This window comes from Scyliorhinus torazame, chromosome 25 (assembly GCF_047496885.1).
Source record: "Scyliorhinus torazame isolate Kashiwa2021f chromosome 25, sScyTor2.1, whole genome shotgun sequence".
NCBI lineage: Eukaryota > Metazoa > Chordata > Chondrichthyes > Carcharhiniformes > Scyliorhinidae > Scyliorhinus > Scyliorhinus torazame.
Window position 1 is genome coordinate 25,775,950 of NC_092731.1, and position 17,613 is coordinate 25,793,562.

At 46.6% G+C, this 17,613-nt stretch overlaps 2 protein-coding genes across 2 annotated transcripts in view; one reads left to right on the top strand and one right to left on the bottom strand.

Moving 5' to 3' along the window:
- Positions 1-6,512, top strand: part of LOC140402442 (heterogeneous nuclear ribonucleoprotein U-like protein 1) — a 94,226-nt gene extending 87,714 nt beyond the window's left edge. Inside the window, exons 14-15 of the mRNA XM_072490227.1 lie at positions 1,192-1,467; positions 3,829-6,512. Of these exons, the coding sequence (XP_072346328.1) occupies positions 1,192-1,467; positions 3,829-3,942 (390 nt within the window). The 3' untranslated portion in view covers positions 3,943-6,512. The remainder of the gene's footprint in view (positions 1-1,191; positions 1,468-3,828) is intronic.
- A 3,144-nt stretch (positions 6,513-9,656) lies between these two features.
- LOC140402443 (cytochrome P450 2G1-like) overlaps positions 9,657-17,613 on the bottom strand; it is a 45,867-nt gene continuing 37,910 nt past the window's right edge. The window contains exon 9 of the mRNA XM_072490228.1: positions 9,657-17,452. Coding sequence (XP_072346329.1) covers positions 17,262-17,452 — 191 coding nt within the window. The 3' untranslated portion in view covers positions 9,657-17,261. The remainder of the gene's footprint in view (positions 17,453-17,613) is intronic.

A 17,613-nucleotide genomic window follows, 5' to 3' on the forward strand; every position in this document is an offset into this window, starting at 1 on the left:
GTTATCCACTTTGGTAGCAAAAACAGGAAGGCAGATCGTTATCTGAATGGCTATAGATTGAGAGAGGGGAATGTGGAATAAGACTTGGATGTCCTCATACACCAGTCACTGATGGTAAGCATGCAGGTGTAGAAGGCGATGAAGAAGGCAAATCGTATGTTGGCCTTCACAGCGAGAGTATTCGAGTTCAGGAGCAGGGATGTCTTGCTGCAGTGATACAGGGCCTTGGTGAGACCACATCTGTGTGCAGTTTTGGTCTTACCTGAAGAAGGATATTCTTGCTGTAGGGGAAGTGCAGCAAAGGTTTATCAGACTGATTCCGGGGATGGGGGGGACTGATTTATGAGGAGAGGTTGAGCCGGTTAGGATTGTATTCACTGGCGTTCAGAAGAATTAAGTGGGGGTAGCTCATTGAAACCTATAAAATTCTAACAGGACTGGACCGGGTAGATGCAGGAAGGATGTTCCCGATGGCGGGGGAGTCCATAACATGGGATTACACTCTGAGGAGACATTTAGGCTCAGATGAGAAGAAATTTCTTCACCCAGCGAGTGGCGAGCCTGTGGAATTCACTACCACAGAAAGTAATTGAGGGCAAATCATTGTGTAATTTCAAGAAGGAGTTAGTTATAGCTCTTGGGGCTAAAGGGATCAAAGGATATGGCGGATGGGGGGGGGCGGGTTACTGAGTTAGATGAGAAGCCATGATAATGAATGGCGGAGCAGGCTCGAAGGGCCGAATGGCTTCCTCCTCCGATTTTCTGTGCAACAGATGTGACCAGCTGATCTTTTCAGCAGTGCTTGTGGAAAGATAAGTGATTGCCAGAACTCTTATCCCTGCTCCTCGGATAGTGCCAAGGACGTCAATCTAATGTTTCTGAGGTGTCCCACAATACAACCCTCCTTTCACTGTGGAAGCGGCAGCTTAGTCTGTGTGCCACATCAGGAGTCGGTCTTGAACCTGGAACCCTCAAACCTTTGCAACGACTGAGCTTGTGTTTGGGTTCTTTATTTAGCACTTCCTCAAGTTTGACTGTTTACATTCGGAACTCATCTTCCTACCTGTGCCCACTTTAATGGACATGCATTGGTTTCAGAGCATTTATGTCAGGAAGACTGGGGACTGTTTGCCATTCTGAGCTTTAACCTCAAAATCTGTAACACACTTGCCATGTTTCTTTTCTATTTAGCCGGTAGCAGTGCCAGCACTGGCACCAGCGCCAATACCGGCACCAGCGCCAATACTGGCACCAGCGCCAATACTGGCACCAGCGCCTGCACCTGCACCAACGGCGACACCTACAACATATGCACAGAGTTACAGTCCGAGCTATAATCAAACGTATAATCCAAATTACAGCTACGGCAACTATAGCAGCTATGGGAACTACAACCAAGGCTACACTCAGCCCCAGACTGCGACACAACCTTACAGTCAGCAGCAATACTCCAACCAATACCAGCAGGTGAATTTTTAACAGGCTCCGGTTGTCAGAATGCATGCCTTAACCCTCCCTGAGCTTCCTGTTCTCTATCGTTGTGCACAGTTTGTTTGATACCCTAATCGGAAATTGAGTTAACTGTAGTGTTTGATAAATTGGGTACTTTGTGGACGGGCATCAGGAAGGAACAAAAATGACCAAAAGCATCTAGTTCACGAGTACGGAACCTGCCACCTACTCCAACTCTGTCCCGAATCCCTCTTTCCTGGTGTGGCTGAAGGGGTTCAGTGAGCTTGTTAAAAGCTGCGCTGTAGGTGGGCATCGAAATGCAGCCGTTTCTGTGTCATCCACGTTCTGAGAAACGTGTCACTGAATTCACTGATCTCCGAAGAAGGAAATCTTTTATCTGATCTGTTGATGAAGAGATCGGATAAGGAAGGTTTGACTCTATCTGCAGATGAAGGACGGACTCATCACTCTAAACTGATGCTATTGCTGGTCAGTGCACCATAGGCTGCCTCTGAAATAGCAGAAATGACGATTTGGTTTGAATGTATCATTCATGTTTAAATGTGTTGAGACAATTATCTGCACAATAGCATTCTTTAAAAAGAAATACATTTAGAGTACCCAATTCATTTTTTCCAATTACGGGGGAAATTTAGCGTGGCCAGTCCACCTGCACATCTTTGGGTTGTGGGGGCAAAACCCACACAAACACTGGGAGAATGTGCAAACTCCACACAGACAGTGACCCAGAGCCGGGATCGAACCTGAGACCTCGGCGCCGTGAGCAGCAGTGCTAACCACTGCGCCGCCATGCTGCCCACAATGGCAATTTTATCATTTCAAGTTTTTTGCTTTGTATCGATGAAGAAACTGTTCTGTCTCTGGAGGACTGGCTGGCAGTCGGTAATGCTTTCCCCTGGATGGGAGAAACATCTTTCTTTACAGTTGCGTCATTTAAAGTCCGAATATGACCTGGGGTTGGATTTAGCAGCCATGATGGTGGACCAGTTCACAGGCTGGAGAGCTGGTGGCAACTCCGTTGTGCCATTCTCTGACGCCAGGGGGCCATTAAAAGGCAAACCGGCACCTCTGGTCAGCATTCAGGGTTCCTGGCTCCTGCATAGCAGATGGCCTGCCTCCAAGAGCTGCTGGTCAATCAGAAGCTGACAACATTTCAGCCCCTGCAGTGGGAGCGGTGGTCACTCAGTGTTACAGCAGTCCCCAGGAGGAGGAACAGCCATGGGGCCCTGAGTCTCGGGTAACTGGGATGGGCTAGGAGGAAGTGGCTTTGAATGGGAAGGGGGCGTAGAGAGAATCTTACCACACTGGGAGCTCTTGAACCTGGCAGGTCCCTCCATTGAGGACAAGGTGTCTGAACAGACTGGCCTTAACTGGCCTCCGGGCACTCAACACCTCTCTCCAGAGAGGAGTACAATGGGCTCTCCACCCTGAGCCTGCCCACCAGACTCTGCGACCGGGGGGACATAAAGTTCCACCCATGGTTGCTGTGCTGAAATGATGAGACTTATTGGGGCAGAACGGGAGTTTTACTGTTGATGCACTCTAATGGACTTGAACCTATTCAGTGCACACTGGGCATCGTGTAAAACCAGTGTTTGATCTCCCCCAACAACAGCACCCGTTTAAATAACAATAAAAAGTTAGATCATTTTATAGTCTTTTGGTAGTAAAGGACTTGAGTATTGCTGAAAGAAAGATTTTTGTCTTGCATTGATCAGGACACTTGCAAGAATACCAGGGGAAGCAACCACTTCATGAGAAGAGAGCGCTGATAGGTTGGCAAGTGGACTTTTGGTTGGCACAGGCGTTGTCATGGAGAATTCACCAGTTAGTGATGACTCTGTTAACTGTTGAAATTTAAACCAGATAGCTTGACTGATTGGCCAAGCCATTGCCCTGAGGAATAAACCAGCAAACGGCTGTCACGTATTTTGTTTTGCTGAAACAGGGGCAATGTGTGTACATGATCTTTCTGTCTGCCAAGAACGGGGCCTTGTGTATTCATATAAGTAGCTTCCATTACACGCAGCGCCACACTGCGAGCGCGACAGACTATTTTAAATTGGTTGTCTCCATGTCACCCCTCTACCAACCAGAGTCCACTTGCCAACCAATCAGCACTCTCTTCTCATAGGTATAAAGTTGTTGCTTTCTCTAGCAGTTGGCATTCTTGCAATTTGTCCTGATGAGTGCAAGACTGAAAGCTTCGACAAAAAGTCTTTTTTCAGCAATACTAGATGGTTCTATTTTTTTTTTTTAAATCATCTTAAACTTGTTGTGAAACGTTTACGTTGCTTTTTGTGAAGCTCCATGTCTGTGGGTGTAACATTGACCAAGTTCCCTTTTGTTCCCCAGTATGCTCAGCAGTGGAGCCAGTATTACCAGAACCAGAGTCAGTGGAACCAATACTATGGAAACTACAACTATGGCAATTACCCGGGAGGATCCCAGGGCTCCGGGACACAGTAAAACCCCCAAAGCTGAAGCCATCGTCACAAAATCATTTTTTTTTTTAAAAAAACAAAACAAAACAGAATAATTCTACTCACAGTCTGTTGTATTTAAAATTTCAAAGCTGCATAGGGATGAGAAAACAAACCAGTTTTCAGGCATTTTATTGTGTCAATATAGTAGTAGTGATTGTAAAATTAAAAAAAAAAAAAAGATGCAGAAAGAAGGAATAAACAGTTTTAAAGATTCTGGGATGTTTCATGTAATGACGCCTTTTTAGATTTTTATGTAACTTTTTACTGTTAATAAGCTGGCGATCGATATTTTGCCCAGTGACAGAATTTCTTCAAAACCATTACAACCTTCCACATGTGTTAACTTTTTTTTCAATATATATAATGTATAACTATTCACGTGACTGCTTGTGCTTTTCTGTTGAGTCTGGTGGAAACCGCTTTTGTATCTGGGGAAGAGTTAAGACTGAATGACGCGCACAGCTTTTGGTGTTACCGTTCTCAATAACGTCTGCCGAGAATTTTGCGTTTTGTGTCTGAAATATAATTAAGGGCCCAAGGAATATTTTTGATTGTAATGTTGGGTTTTTGTGTTGCACCCATCTTGGGGTGACGAGGAACGCTCAGAATTATCTCTGAACAGCTTTCGGGTCTGGCAGTTGTGGTTATTGTATTAAAAAAAAACACACAAAGCAGGGATTGAGACAAAGAAATAAACACTCCATATTATGTACAAACCAAACCATTTTACAATATCGTGCAGGCAGAGAGTTTACTGCACCACCACTTTGGCCGACGAGCTGAAAAATTGTCTTCCATCTCTAAAGCTTACAAAACGTATACTGTTAATAAAAACAAATCTGCCTATCTCTCGGCTTTGGGTGTGTTTTGCTTCACTTGCTTCGTGCAGCCTCTGTTCCTGAAAGGAGTGTGGTGTATATTGGTTTGTATCTGGGTCGGGGGGGGGGAGAGAGAGGTGATTGTCATGGCTAGTGATCCTTCCCGAGGTGTACACGAGGGAGGTAGACCATGGCCATCCCGAGACTTGCTTTGATGATGAATGCAGGGTAATGCTGGAACATCGGCGTTTTATCTCACTGATCTCCATCGCTGGAGTTGATTAGATTTCAATGCAATGCTCCAAATAAGAAACCAATTTCTGGAAGCTACAGCATGTGGCCCACGTCCAGATCTCTCAACCCCTGCATTTCTCTGGCCTAGTGGTGAATGATTTGTTCTCAAATTAAACATGAAATAGCAACCTGGGTTAAATTCACTCCAAACTGACCAGAAAGGCCTGAGGTGCTGAATGGCCTCCTATGCGGTGTCACAAAATAATTAGGATATTTGATTTACACCCTGCAACTGGCTAATAGATCAATCACAACGAAGCCACCCATTTTCCCACACTTGCAGCAGATAAGGTTTTGCCCCGGGCAAGCAAATTTCAAATTCTGAATTCTCCCCTCTTTTTCTCTCCAATCTCCCACCCTGGCACGTTGTCACTTCAATGAGAGGCTTAAGAAACTTGATGACTCCTCTTGGGCAGGCGTGACCAGATGAAGGAACTTCTAGTTGGGAATAAATGTCCTCGAGCATTAATAGGAACTGTACAAAAGGCTCAAGTAACTTGATGACGCCTCTTGGGCAGGCGTGACCAAATGCAGGAATTTCTAGTTGGGAGTAAATGTCCCTGAGCATAAATAGGAAAAGTGACGACTGAGTATGTGTGAGTCGCTAAACCGGATGGCCGCTGGAAGGCCCCAGCTTTGACCCCTGATAGGTGCTGGGTCCCGCCCCCGTAGCCTGAATGGTAATCTAGTGGAACAGACCACGCATCCTGCATGGAACCTGCTTGATTTTCACCCCCGGAATTACAGCGAGATGAAAATCGGGTGGGAGAACAGCCTTCCAAACTATAATAAAAAATCTAGCCCCAACGCTGGCTGCTTGGGGAGAGCTCCAGTGACTGGCCCTACTGGAGCTGGACTGGAATCCGATGACCATCTGAGTAGTTGGTGACATGCGAAAAGTGGTTATTGCAAATGGTACCAATGGCAAACTAATTATTCATAGGAATGGGGGAGAAGGGAAGAAAATTGGGAAAATCTTCACAAGAAATGATGGATTGCGTGGCAGATAGTGGCCGGCGCCATGGCGATCTGTACGCCTCTTGTTACGTGTTTTATTTGACTTTAGAGAGAGCTTGCGGAAACGTAAATTTCTTAGTTATGTTTGTAAATGTTGTCGCCTCCACGTAGGAAAGCGCTTCACCATTCTGTTGTGTTACACAGGCAAAGACTAGTTGTTACAAGAGTTTTATTTGGGATTTATAGTGAAAATATGTTAAGTAATCCTAGGAGAGTTGATCACCAAGATGCCTATGTCCTGTCAGATTGGCTGAATGCTTCATAGTGTAAACATTTGCTCGTTGATACCTGCCATTTAACTTTACATTTGGTTAAGTTCTAAAGCTATTGCTTTGTGGCTATGTCGGTACTGTGTTACGATGCTTAAAACTGAACAATTATGTTTGAACAAAAAAAAAGTCATTAAAAATGTATTTTGAACTGATCTGTACATTGTTTGCAGTTAATGTTAGTTTTGAGCAGCTTGCCAGATTCACGGGTGGATTGGGCACTTTGTGGAACTCGATAACTGCCACCTGATGCAGTCTTGGTGTCCCGGTGACCAGCCCTGGAGGCTTCAGTTGCTCCTCTGCTTTTCATAAACCCTCTGAAGAATCTCAGCCACACAGACCTCCCCAAGAATGTTCCGTCCCAGCTTCCTTAAATGCCCACGGGCTACAAAAATTGTTAAGATTCCCAGGTACCGCGTTGCTTTTGACTAGTTTTCACCCTGGCCATGCACCTTGGTTTGATAACAGTTAGGCTTCGTTGCCGAAAGCCTATTGCACACGACGCAGCCTCACTGGCTGGAAGAGAGGTGGTCGATTGATCATAGTCCTGAAAGTGAGCAATAGCACCTTTCCCATCCTGAGGATCTCCTGACTAATTGATAGTCAATGAATTTCCTTCAAAACATCACCTACTGCCTGTGCAGCAGATGTGGCAGCCAGCACAGCAAGATGCTGCAAAGGTTAAATTATTGGTTGTTTTCTTACAGATGTTGGTCGAGGGCATTTCCAAAACTGGGTGCTGTCCAATGTCGATGTAGTTACATCTCTGAACAGATGGGGCTACTGTCTCATCTTAAAGCCAGCGTCTCACTCCCTGCCTGCCTGGATTATTTGCTTGGGCAAATCACAGCGGATGGAACTTTTATTCTGTATTTTCCCTGACCTATAAATGGTTCATCATGCTCTGGCAAACTTCCATTCGACACAGCCAACTTCTAATTTGGGAGTCCAGATATTTAAAGTTCAAATAGTTGCTCCAGCCCAGTGGTTGAATTCATTGGTTCCTCTTCAATCAGTCCTGCTATCATCCGCAGACAAACTAATTCATGAGTATTGTAGATCAGTTTAGGAAGTTTCAGCTGCCCGTACAATTTAAAAAAAATATATATTGGCGATGATGGGATATTCACAATTCAAGACTGAAATATGTTAAACAGTCTGGGTTTATCTGTTCTCAGCAGACAGCCTCTCAAACTAAAATCTGCATCTTTATGTGAGCAGCATAGTCCATCAGGGGACTAATGGGTACCCTTTAACAAAAAAACTATTAAACCAGAGATTAAAAGAGATGTTTATCACTTTGCACCCCAGACAGTGGTGAGCAGCACATTGTCAAACCATTGCATTCAGGCTAAAAGTTGGATTTATTTATGAACAATATGTTTACACAAGCAGTAAGATGCAAGATGGTATAATTTAGAAATGGGCATTAGGCATCATTTTTTTTTAAATTTAGAGTACCCAATTCAGTTTTCCACCTACTCTGAACATCTTTGGGTTGTGGGGACGAAACCCACGCAGACACGGGGAGAATGTGCAAACGCCACACGGACAGTGACCCAGAGCCGGGATCGAACCCGGGTCCTCGACGCCATAAGGCAGCAGTGCTAAACACTGCGCCAGCTTGTCGCCCAGGGAAAGTGAAATCTTTGCTCGCTGAACAAATCTAGTGCATGAGAAATTCAGCTTAAACTGAGAAATTAGGTCAGTGTCCTTATGCCAAAAGGATTCTTTTACGCCACTGTCCGTGTGGAATCTGCACGTTCTCCCTGTGTCTGCGTGGGTTTCCTCCGGGTGCTCCGGTTTCCTCCCACATGTCTTGAAAGACGTGCGTGTTGGGTGAATTGGACATTCTGAATTCTCCCTTAGTGAGCCCGAACAGGCGCAGGAATGTGGCGACTAGGGGCTTTTCACAGTAACTTCATTGCAGTATTAATGTAAGCCTGCGTGTGACAATAAAGATTATTAGATTAGGTTTACAGCTTGAAAACAGGCCCTTCGGGCCAACTTGTCCATGCCGCCTAGTTTTTACCTCTGAGCTAGTCCCAATTACCAGCATTTTAAGGCATCCATGCTTTCGTTGCCTCCAGTTACCCCCCCCCCCCCCCCCCCGCTGATCTTGTGATCCAGCCAAAGCTGCGGCCTTTGTCCTGCTCACCTTTATTCTCTCTTGTTGGCCTCTGTTGGTTCCTGGTCCCTCAAAGTCTCCAATTTAATATCTCCTCCCCTCCCATCATCCAAATTGCACCATGGCCTTGCCCCTCTCTTTCTCTGAAACCACCTCCAGCTCTACAACCATCAGACTCTGGCCTATGGTGTATCCTCATTACCCCTCTGGTGGAGTCATGCCTTTAGTCCACAAGGCCCCACTCCCTCAAAAACCTTCGCTGAGCCTCTCCATCTCCATATCCTTTTAGAACCTCCTAAAAATACACCTGTGTCCAAGATTTTAATCCCACACACACTTTGGCTTAGTATCCATTTCTGTCCCCATTAACGCCCGAATGGACCGCCTGAGACTGTTTTCTTACATTAGAGCTGTGGGCTCCAGAGAGGCTGTGTCGCAGGTATGGTAACCGTTTGATGTTTAAACGCTGGCAGAAGTGTTCTTGTAGAAATTGCTCATCTCGATTTTGTGTGCGAGCTTGTGGGGTGCCAGGTAAAATTGCCAATTTCTGTGACAAAACCATTTCAATGGTGGATCTGCTGGCAATTCATTGCGTTCCTCGTGCATCGTGCCCTTGGGTTGTCAATCGTGTTAATAAATAAAACTCTTATGATGTCAGATTTGCCAAAGGCCGTATTACAAATGGAAAGTGTGGGCCTGGCATGAATTCTACTGCTCTGTTTTAATTCCAGCTTTTGTGTCACAGTTCTCCCCCCCCCCCCTCTCCAGGAGTTAATTGGCCTCCAATATGACAGGAAAGAAGGACGAGGTGGAAATGCAAGGGTTGCCATAATAGTAAAGAAACCGTTCAGAGTCCACACCGGAAATCACATTCAGCCCCTTTGCATTGGTAAATTATGCCTGAGGAACTCAAAGGCAGCTGCACTTCAGAAAATCCAGAGGTTTATGTTCAGAATAATAGGCTGACAATCAACATTGCATACATCCCGATCTCCAATCCTGCACCCACCTATGTGCCACCCAAGCCTGCCTGTTTTTTTCCAGTCTTGATTTTCATGTGTGTTTTCAAACTTATAAGAAAACACTGGTTAGAAATGTGTGAGGGAGCCCTGATCTGTGGTGTGTTTCTTGGTTACTGGTGTGTGTGTGACCCTCAGACAAACTATAGTCGTACTTTTGTACAAAAGGGCTTTATTAATATACAACAGGTTACAGAGTAGGCTTGTTGCCCCCTGAACATTGTGTGTTCTGACCTGGATACATCGTCATCTATGTCATACTGTAGCATATAAAAAAGAAAATGCTGGAAAATCCCAGCCGGTCAGGCAGCATCTGTGGGGGAGAGAAACAGTTAACGTTTCGAATCCCTGTGTCTTCAGAGCTAAAGAGCGTGTGATGGGTTTTTTTCCTACTGTTTAAGAGGGAGGTGGAAAAAAATAGAAGGCATAGGGTAGGTGGGAGCTCGGGAGCGATTTGACAAAGATGTCATGGGCACAAGACAAAGGGATGTTAATGGTAGTGTTAAAGACTAAGACAGGTGTTAATAGTGGTATAAAGGGAAGATAATGTGTTAATAGCAGAACAAGGGTCAGCGTTCTGTGAAAGCAAAACTGAAGAACAAGTGACGGGCGGGACAAAAAAATGGATTTAAAAAGGGGGTCAAGATGGAGGAGAGAGTTCATGATCTGATGTTATGCTCAATGTTAAGTCCAGAGGCTGTGAAATGCCTAATCAGAAGATGAGGTGCTATTCCTCCAGTTTGCGATGGGCCTCACTAGAACATTGCAGTTGGCTAAGGATAGATATGTGGGCAAGAAAGCAGAACGGTGAGTTGAAATGGTAAGCAACAGGAAGGTTGGGGTTATGCCTGCAGACTGAGCGAAGGTGATCCACAGAGCGGTCATCCAGTCGGCATTTAGTCGTCGTCCCCCCGGCCGCAAATGAAAGTGGTCATTCGGGTCCTTGAACAGCGAGGAGGGAGGAAGTAGAGGGGCAGGTGTTACCCCTACTGCGATTGTGTGGGAACGTACCATGGGAAGGGGATAAAGAGTTGGGAATGATGGAGGAGTGGACCAGGGTGTTAGAGGGAGTGGTCCCTATCGAAAACTGATTGGGGGGGCGGTCGGCGAGGAGAAGATGTGTTTGGTGGTGACACCATGCTGGAGATGGCGGAGGATGATCCTTTGAATGTAGATGCTGGTGGGGTTAAAAAGTGAGGACAAGAGGGACCTGGGTGGGAGGGGAAGGGGTGAGGGCAGAGATGCGGGAGATGGGTCAGGAACGGTTGAGTGCCCTGTCAACCAAAGTGAGGGGCGGAGGGACTCCTTGACTCTAGATAAAACATTCCAGAAGTGCCGTTTTGGAAGGGAGCATCATCGAAACAGATGCGGCGGAGATGGAGAAACTGGGAGAATAGGATTGAACAGCATGTGAGGAGCTGTTGTTGAGTAACTGTAGGAGTCAGTGGACTTGTAAGGAATATTGGTAGACAGTCTATTCCCAGAAATGGAGACCGAGAAGTCAAGGAAGGGAAGTGTCTGAGTTGGACCATGTGAAGGTGAGAGAAGGATGGAAATTGGAAACAAAATCACTAAGTTTTTCCAGGCCCAAATGAGATGCCACTGATACAGTCTTCGATGTCCTGGGAGCGAGGCCTGAGTAGGACTGGAACAAGGGATTTTCCACCTACCCCATAAAAAGGCAGACCGAACTTGGGGGCCATCCGGGTACCCACAGCCGCACCTTTTATTTGCAGGCAGCGCGAGCAAGTTAAAGGAGAAATGGTTAAGTGAGAGAACAAGTTCAGCTAGATGGAGGAGAGTGGTGATGGATAGGGATTGTTCAGCCCTCAGCACAAGGGAGAAGTGAAGAATGAGGGGAGATCTAATCAAGGAATACAAGATGCTAAAAGGTCTGGATAAAGTAGACGTGGAGCGGATGCTTCCTCTTGTGGGGCAGTCGAAAACGAGAGGTCACAATCTTGCAATAAGAGGTAGCAAATTTAAAACGGATTTGAGGAAAAACTACTCCCAAAGGTTTGTGAATCGGTGGAATTCGCTACCCCAGAGTGCGGTGGATGCTGGGACAGTGAGTAAATTTGAGGAGGAGTTAGACAGATTTTTAATTGGTAATGGGTTGAAGGATTATGGAGAACGGGCAGGACGATGGAGTTGAGGCCATGATGGGATCAGACATGACTACAGTGAGGGTGTTAGGCTCGGGAGGCTACATTGCTGACTCCTGCTCCTAGGTCATGTGTTCTAGGGAGGAGATGCTCTGGCTGATTTTGCAATCCAGCCTGTAACATTGTAGGTAGCAGATGAGGAACACATCAGCCATGATAGAATGGCGGAGTAGTGGGCCGAATGGCCTAATTCTGCTTCTGTACCTTGTGAACGTATGAACTAAGCCCTCAGACCATCCTTGTTGGGATCGGAAGTGTGGAGGGGTTGGATGTCTATAGTGAAGAGGACACCTTGGGGAAAATGTTAACTCAGTTTCTCTCCACAGGTGCTGCCAGATATGCTGCATTTTTCCAGCATTTTCTGTTTTTAATTCAGATTTCCAAAATCTGCCATATTTTATTCATATCACACATTAGCATATTTATTCTTGTTAACCCTCACCCTACGCTTCGACATATCGCCTGGCTGTGGTTTGTTCCAGTACTCAGATCTATAGGATAACTTTGTCGTTGTAAATGGTTCAAAGCTTACTTGGCTGCTTTCAATGAGATGATGGAGTTTTGAGACATTTCTGAGGGCTGGATGCTAACGGGTGTCACAGTTTCTAATGAGAATCAAAAGCAGAGAGATTGATGCCAGTAGAATATTGCTTGAAAAAAAAAAGAGACAGGTCATCAAAGCCTTTCACCTTGCACTCGTCAGGTTAGATCACAGGAAATTACCCGCTGTAACGTGGCTAGAAACCATATATATTCAGTCACAAGACCTTTGCAGACCGAAGGAAAATGCAACTTTGGCACCTTTTCCAACTGAACAAAAGTGTGGGGAACAGCCATTCCCTGGTTCATTCCCCAGGGCAATGCCGTGACCAATCAGAGTGATCTGCCCAATTTGAATTTGAAGAGAAGCTTGGCAGTTAACTGTTCTATGCTGCATTCCCCTGGGCAACGCCTCCACCAATCAGAGTGCACTAGCCAACCAATGAGCACGCTCTTTGCACGCAGTGTAAATTGTTGCACCCCCACCCCCACCCTGCTCTCTGCCAGTTACAGTTTGGTAACTTTGGACTGTCCTGATGAATGCAAAGTGAAAAGCTTAGACAGCATGTCCCTTTTCCCACTCGTTCTGTACTACCGAATGACTAGTAATCGAGCGGCAGAACAGTGCAACACAGAATGAGGCCACTTGGCCTTTCGAGTATACCAGCTCAAAGAGCAATCCAGTGAGAACACTTCCCCACCCTTCCCTCTGCGCGTACAAAATTTTCTCAATCAAATATTTGTCCAATTCTCTTCTGAAGGCTACTCTTGAATCTGAAACCACCTCCCTTCCCTGTCAGTACAGTACATTTGAAATCCTCACCATTCGTGCCTTAAAATACTCTTCCTTGTGTCTCCCGTGGTTCTTTTGCCAATCATCTTCGGTGAGAGCTTTTGGATTTTGCTCCTTCGGGCATTGGAGACCGTTGCTCTATATATATTCTTCATGATTTTAAACACCTCTACCTTTTTTTTGTTAAATTTAGAGTACCGATTTTGTTTTCCAATTAAGGGGCAATTTAGCGTGACCAATCCACCTACCCTGTACATCTTTGGGTTGTGGGGGTGAGACCCACGCAAACACGGGGAGAATGTGCAAACTCCACACGGACAGTGACCCAGAGGTGGGATCGAACCTGGGACCTCAGCGCGTGAGGCAGCAGTGCTAACCACTGTGCCACCGTGCTTCCCTCAAACGCCCCTACCTAATCTCCCCTGGGCCTTTTCTACTCCATGCAGACAATGCCAGCTCCCGCAACCCTCCTCATCACCCCCGTCTATCCACGTAACCGTGATCCCTTATTCCTGATCTTCACAGTTTATTAAATCAAACGGTTGCTGCAGTAACCATCTCCTTCCACTGGGTGGGGAGAACACTCAACATTTATTATGTTGTAGATTTACCACGAGCAAATTTAAAAATATATAAATTTAGAGTACCCAATTAATTTTTTCTAATTAAGGGGCAATTTAGCGTGGCCAATCCACCTACCCTGCACATCTTTGTGTTGTGGGGGTGAGACCCACGCAAACACGGGGAGAATGTGCAAACTCCACACGGACAGTGACCCGAAGCCGAGATCGAACCCGGGACCTCGGCGTCATGAGGCAGCAGTGCTAACCACTGCGCTACCATGCTGCTCTATGAGGAGCAACTTTATACTATTTCTGATTCAGTGCTGGGAGGGTGGTGGGGGAGGGAATAAGGTGCTAAATTCACAGCTGGTTTTTAAAAGGCAGAGTATTTCCAGAGGTCTGCTGAAACTTTGTAAAAAGTTGGATGGCAAGTAACCAATTGATGCTGCAACAGGGTGACCAACCCTTGGAAGGGGGGGGGGGGGGGGAAGTTGAAGAACATTTTGGCACAGCAGACTACAACCGGGGCGGAGTTTTGCTGAGCTGGTGGGGGTGGGGGAGGGGGGGATGGTGATGTTCTGACGAGCCTGTGACAGACGGGTGGGGTACGCCCCATGCGGAAATCGTGGATCAAACGTACGGGGCAGACAGCGAACAGCCCGGGACGCGGGACAATACCTACAACGCGGGACAGTCCTGAACAATCCGGGGTAGTCGGTCGCACCGCTGGACACATGTTTACAACTGACAGGCAAATGCTGCCCCTCCCTGTCCGCCTTTCTCCCTCTCTGTCTCCCCTCGCCTGTCGAGAGCAGAAAAGGATGTGGAGGCTTTGGAGAGGGTGCAAAATACATTAACCAGGATGTTGCCTGGTATGGAGGGCATAAGCTATGAGGAGATATTGAATAAACTCAGTTTGTTGTCACTGGAACGTCAGAGGTTGAGGGGCGACCTGAAAGAGGTCATAGACAGAGTGGATAGTCAGAGGCCTTTTCCCAGGGTAGAGGAGTCTTACTAGGGGGCATAGGTTCAAGGTGCGAGGGGCAAGGTTTAGAGGAGACTCTAAAGTGCAGACTCCGCACAGACAGGGACCCTGGTGCTGTGCAGCAACAGTGCTAACCACTGTGCTACAGTGCCCACTGTGCTACCATGCAGACCTTTTTATATGGGCTGAGCAAGGAAGATGTGACTGGAGTGTGCAGGTAGGGGCTTGATAAGTTAAGTCCCACTACCCCCCCACCCCCCTCACCCCAATTTGGGGCAATGGGTAATCCATGAGATCATGAGACAACAAATCGAACCTGATGTTCCCTCCAAGGCCAGTAGGCACTCAGGCCAACATTTCTACTGATAGCTGCATCAGGCAGGGTCAGATAACCTGGCTCTGCCCACGGTGCTCTGGTGTGCATGGGGCCCAGTAACACACATCAGGGAACATTAGGCACTCTATAGTGGGAGGTGTGAGCTGCTCCAGGTCCCAGCCTGGCATCTTCTTCAATCAGCCATTAACAATACTCCTCCATCGCGTGGGGTGATTCCTGCACCGTGTGAAATTTGCAGTTGTAACCTTATAAAATTTCCTTGGACGATCTGGCAGGCCTCAGCACTTCAGACAAAATAATTTACCCATCATCTGGAGGAGCGGCATTCTTGCTACTAATTGGTCAATTGAGCAGAATGGATGGTAATATGTTTCTTGAGCAAGGGTAGACAGATGTCACCGATGAGAAAGCCGCTCTCTTGGGGGACAGTGTGTTGTTGGGAGACCTCCATGGCCTCCCTGCCAGCTCTTGTATGCCGAAGTGTGATGGATGAGGTAAGTCTGGAGCTAGTCCATTGGAAGTGGTGATTAATAAATTGAGCGTGTTTGATGACACCTGACATTTCCCATTCACCGTGTTTGAAAGAGGTTACACTTGGCCTATTTCCCCAGTGTAGACGAGTTAGCAATTGCATGTACATTCCAGGTTTATAGGGAGTTGGTTTCATCTCTTTTTGAACATGAATGATAGAGCGGAACGTCAAGAAAAACATTCTGCACAGTCGACCAATCAGCAGCAAGGAGGTTAACATGCGCATACTGGACTCAAATCCAAAGGTGCAGAGTCCACAGTCAGGTAGACTTGTGAAACCACCACAGTTGTCTTCCCAAAAAAAAAAATGGAAATCAGAGATTTGGGGGGAGATGTAGTATAATGGCTGGAGTTCTGCAGCCGTTCGCTGGTGGCGGGATTCTCTGGCCACACAGCAATACATTTCACTCGCCAGTGATTGACAGTTTTATTCGTCCAAAGACAGGTGCTTGATTGATTGTTTTTCTATCTTTCCCTTCATGCTTGAATGCATCTGCATTATCCTACTTTGATGCGAACCACAATGTTTATAAATGCTCCTGCTATGATTGACAGCTCTTCACCACATCAAAAGGAGCTAAGTTGTTTCACTAGAGAGAAAATGCTGGAAAATCGCAGCAGGTCAGGCAGCATCTGTAGGACGCTGGCCACCCCTCTGCTCACATTAGGGTGACCCAAACGATTAGTAGGACCCAAACGGTCCTACAGATGCTGCCAGACCTGCTGAGATTTTCCAGCATTTTCTCTTTCGTTTCAGATTCCAGCATCCGCAGTACTTTGCTTTTATTAAGTTGTTTCACTTCCCCTTATTCACAACGGAAAACACTTAACTGCTTTTGATGTGGTGAGAAGCTGTTAATCACTGAAATGTATTGCTGTGTGAAATTGAATGGGAGTTTTGCATTTCAAAGGCTGTCAAGGAATTTGAAGCCGTTTTGAAATTGCTTGGCTTTTGGGGAAGCCTCTGACACTTGTAACAGCTGCTGCGCGAAACATTTTTGTCTGAGGCAGCAGAAGGGTAAGTGAAAATGATGTGATCTTTCACTGTACTGCTTGGACTGCTCGTCAGCTTTCAGGCTAGGGGTGACTGATGCGGGTCTGTGATGGGGGTCTCTGATATGGGTCTCTGATGGGTGGTCTAATGAGGTATCTGATGGGGGTCTCTGATAAGAGAGTCTGATGGGATGTCTGGCAAGGTGTCTGATAGAGGTGACTGATGGGGGTGTCCGATGGGGGGGTCTGATGGGGGTGACTAATGGGGGTCTGGCGGGATCACTGTGGAGATCATTTGGGTCAGCCTACTGTGAGCAGAGGGGTGACCTTTTATTCCTGTAGTGAATAGGAGGATGTCCCTATGTTGCATTGTGTGGGGAGAGGGGCCTTTCGATGGTCTTGTGGGGGGTACCTCAGGTATGCACTGACCCCGTTGACATATCTCAGGGTCCACCACGTCACCGTGTAAACTTTAAAATGACCTTTCATACCCTTTCATTCAGTCAAAGTAACACCTCAAAAATGCTTCAAGGGTGGAAGTTACTTTCAGTGATATTATTGTGTGAATACTGTTGGTTTGTCAATAAACCCAATTGGTCCTTCAAGGGAAGCGAACTTGCTGTGTTCTTACCTGGTCCGGTCAACATATAGGTCCGATTCCAGACTGTAAATTTGATTTTCTACACCCTCAGGACATTGAGGGAATTGGTGCTTCCCATCATCCACAACCCAAGAACAAATTATTTGTCAAAGGAAGTATATATATTTAAAATTTGTTGTATCACAAGGTTGTGAGGTCCACTTTGGCCGCTCACTGATCACGTGGCTTGGATGTTCCTCTGGCTGTGTTTCACGCTGATTTGCGAGGGACACAATACAATTGGTATGGTCGATGCAGGGTCGAGAAGCCACTGGACAGTGGGCTGATATCGATGGCGTGAGGGTCCATCGGAGATCTCAAGGTGAAGCTCTGCAGCAGGGCTGTGAGAAACAGGAACAGCTGCATCTGGGCCACCTTCTCACCGATGCACATACGGTTCCCTGTAAGAGACGGAGAAGTAACTCCAGGGAACTGGCCTCACAACGACAGAGTAATGGAGAGTCGCTAGAACATGTCTCAGCTGGCCTTTAGCCGGGGGGAGGGGGGGGTAGGCATAGAATCCCTACAGTGCCGAGGGAGGCCATTCGGCCCATGAAGGCTG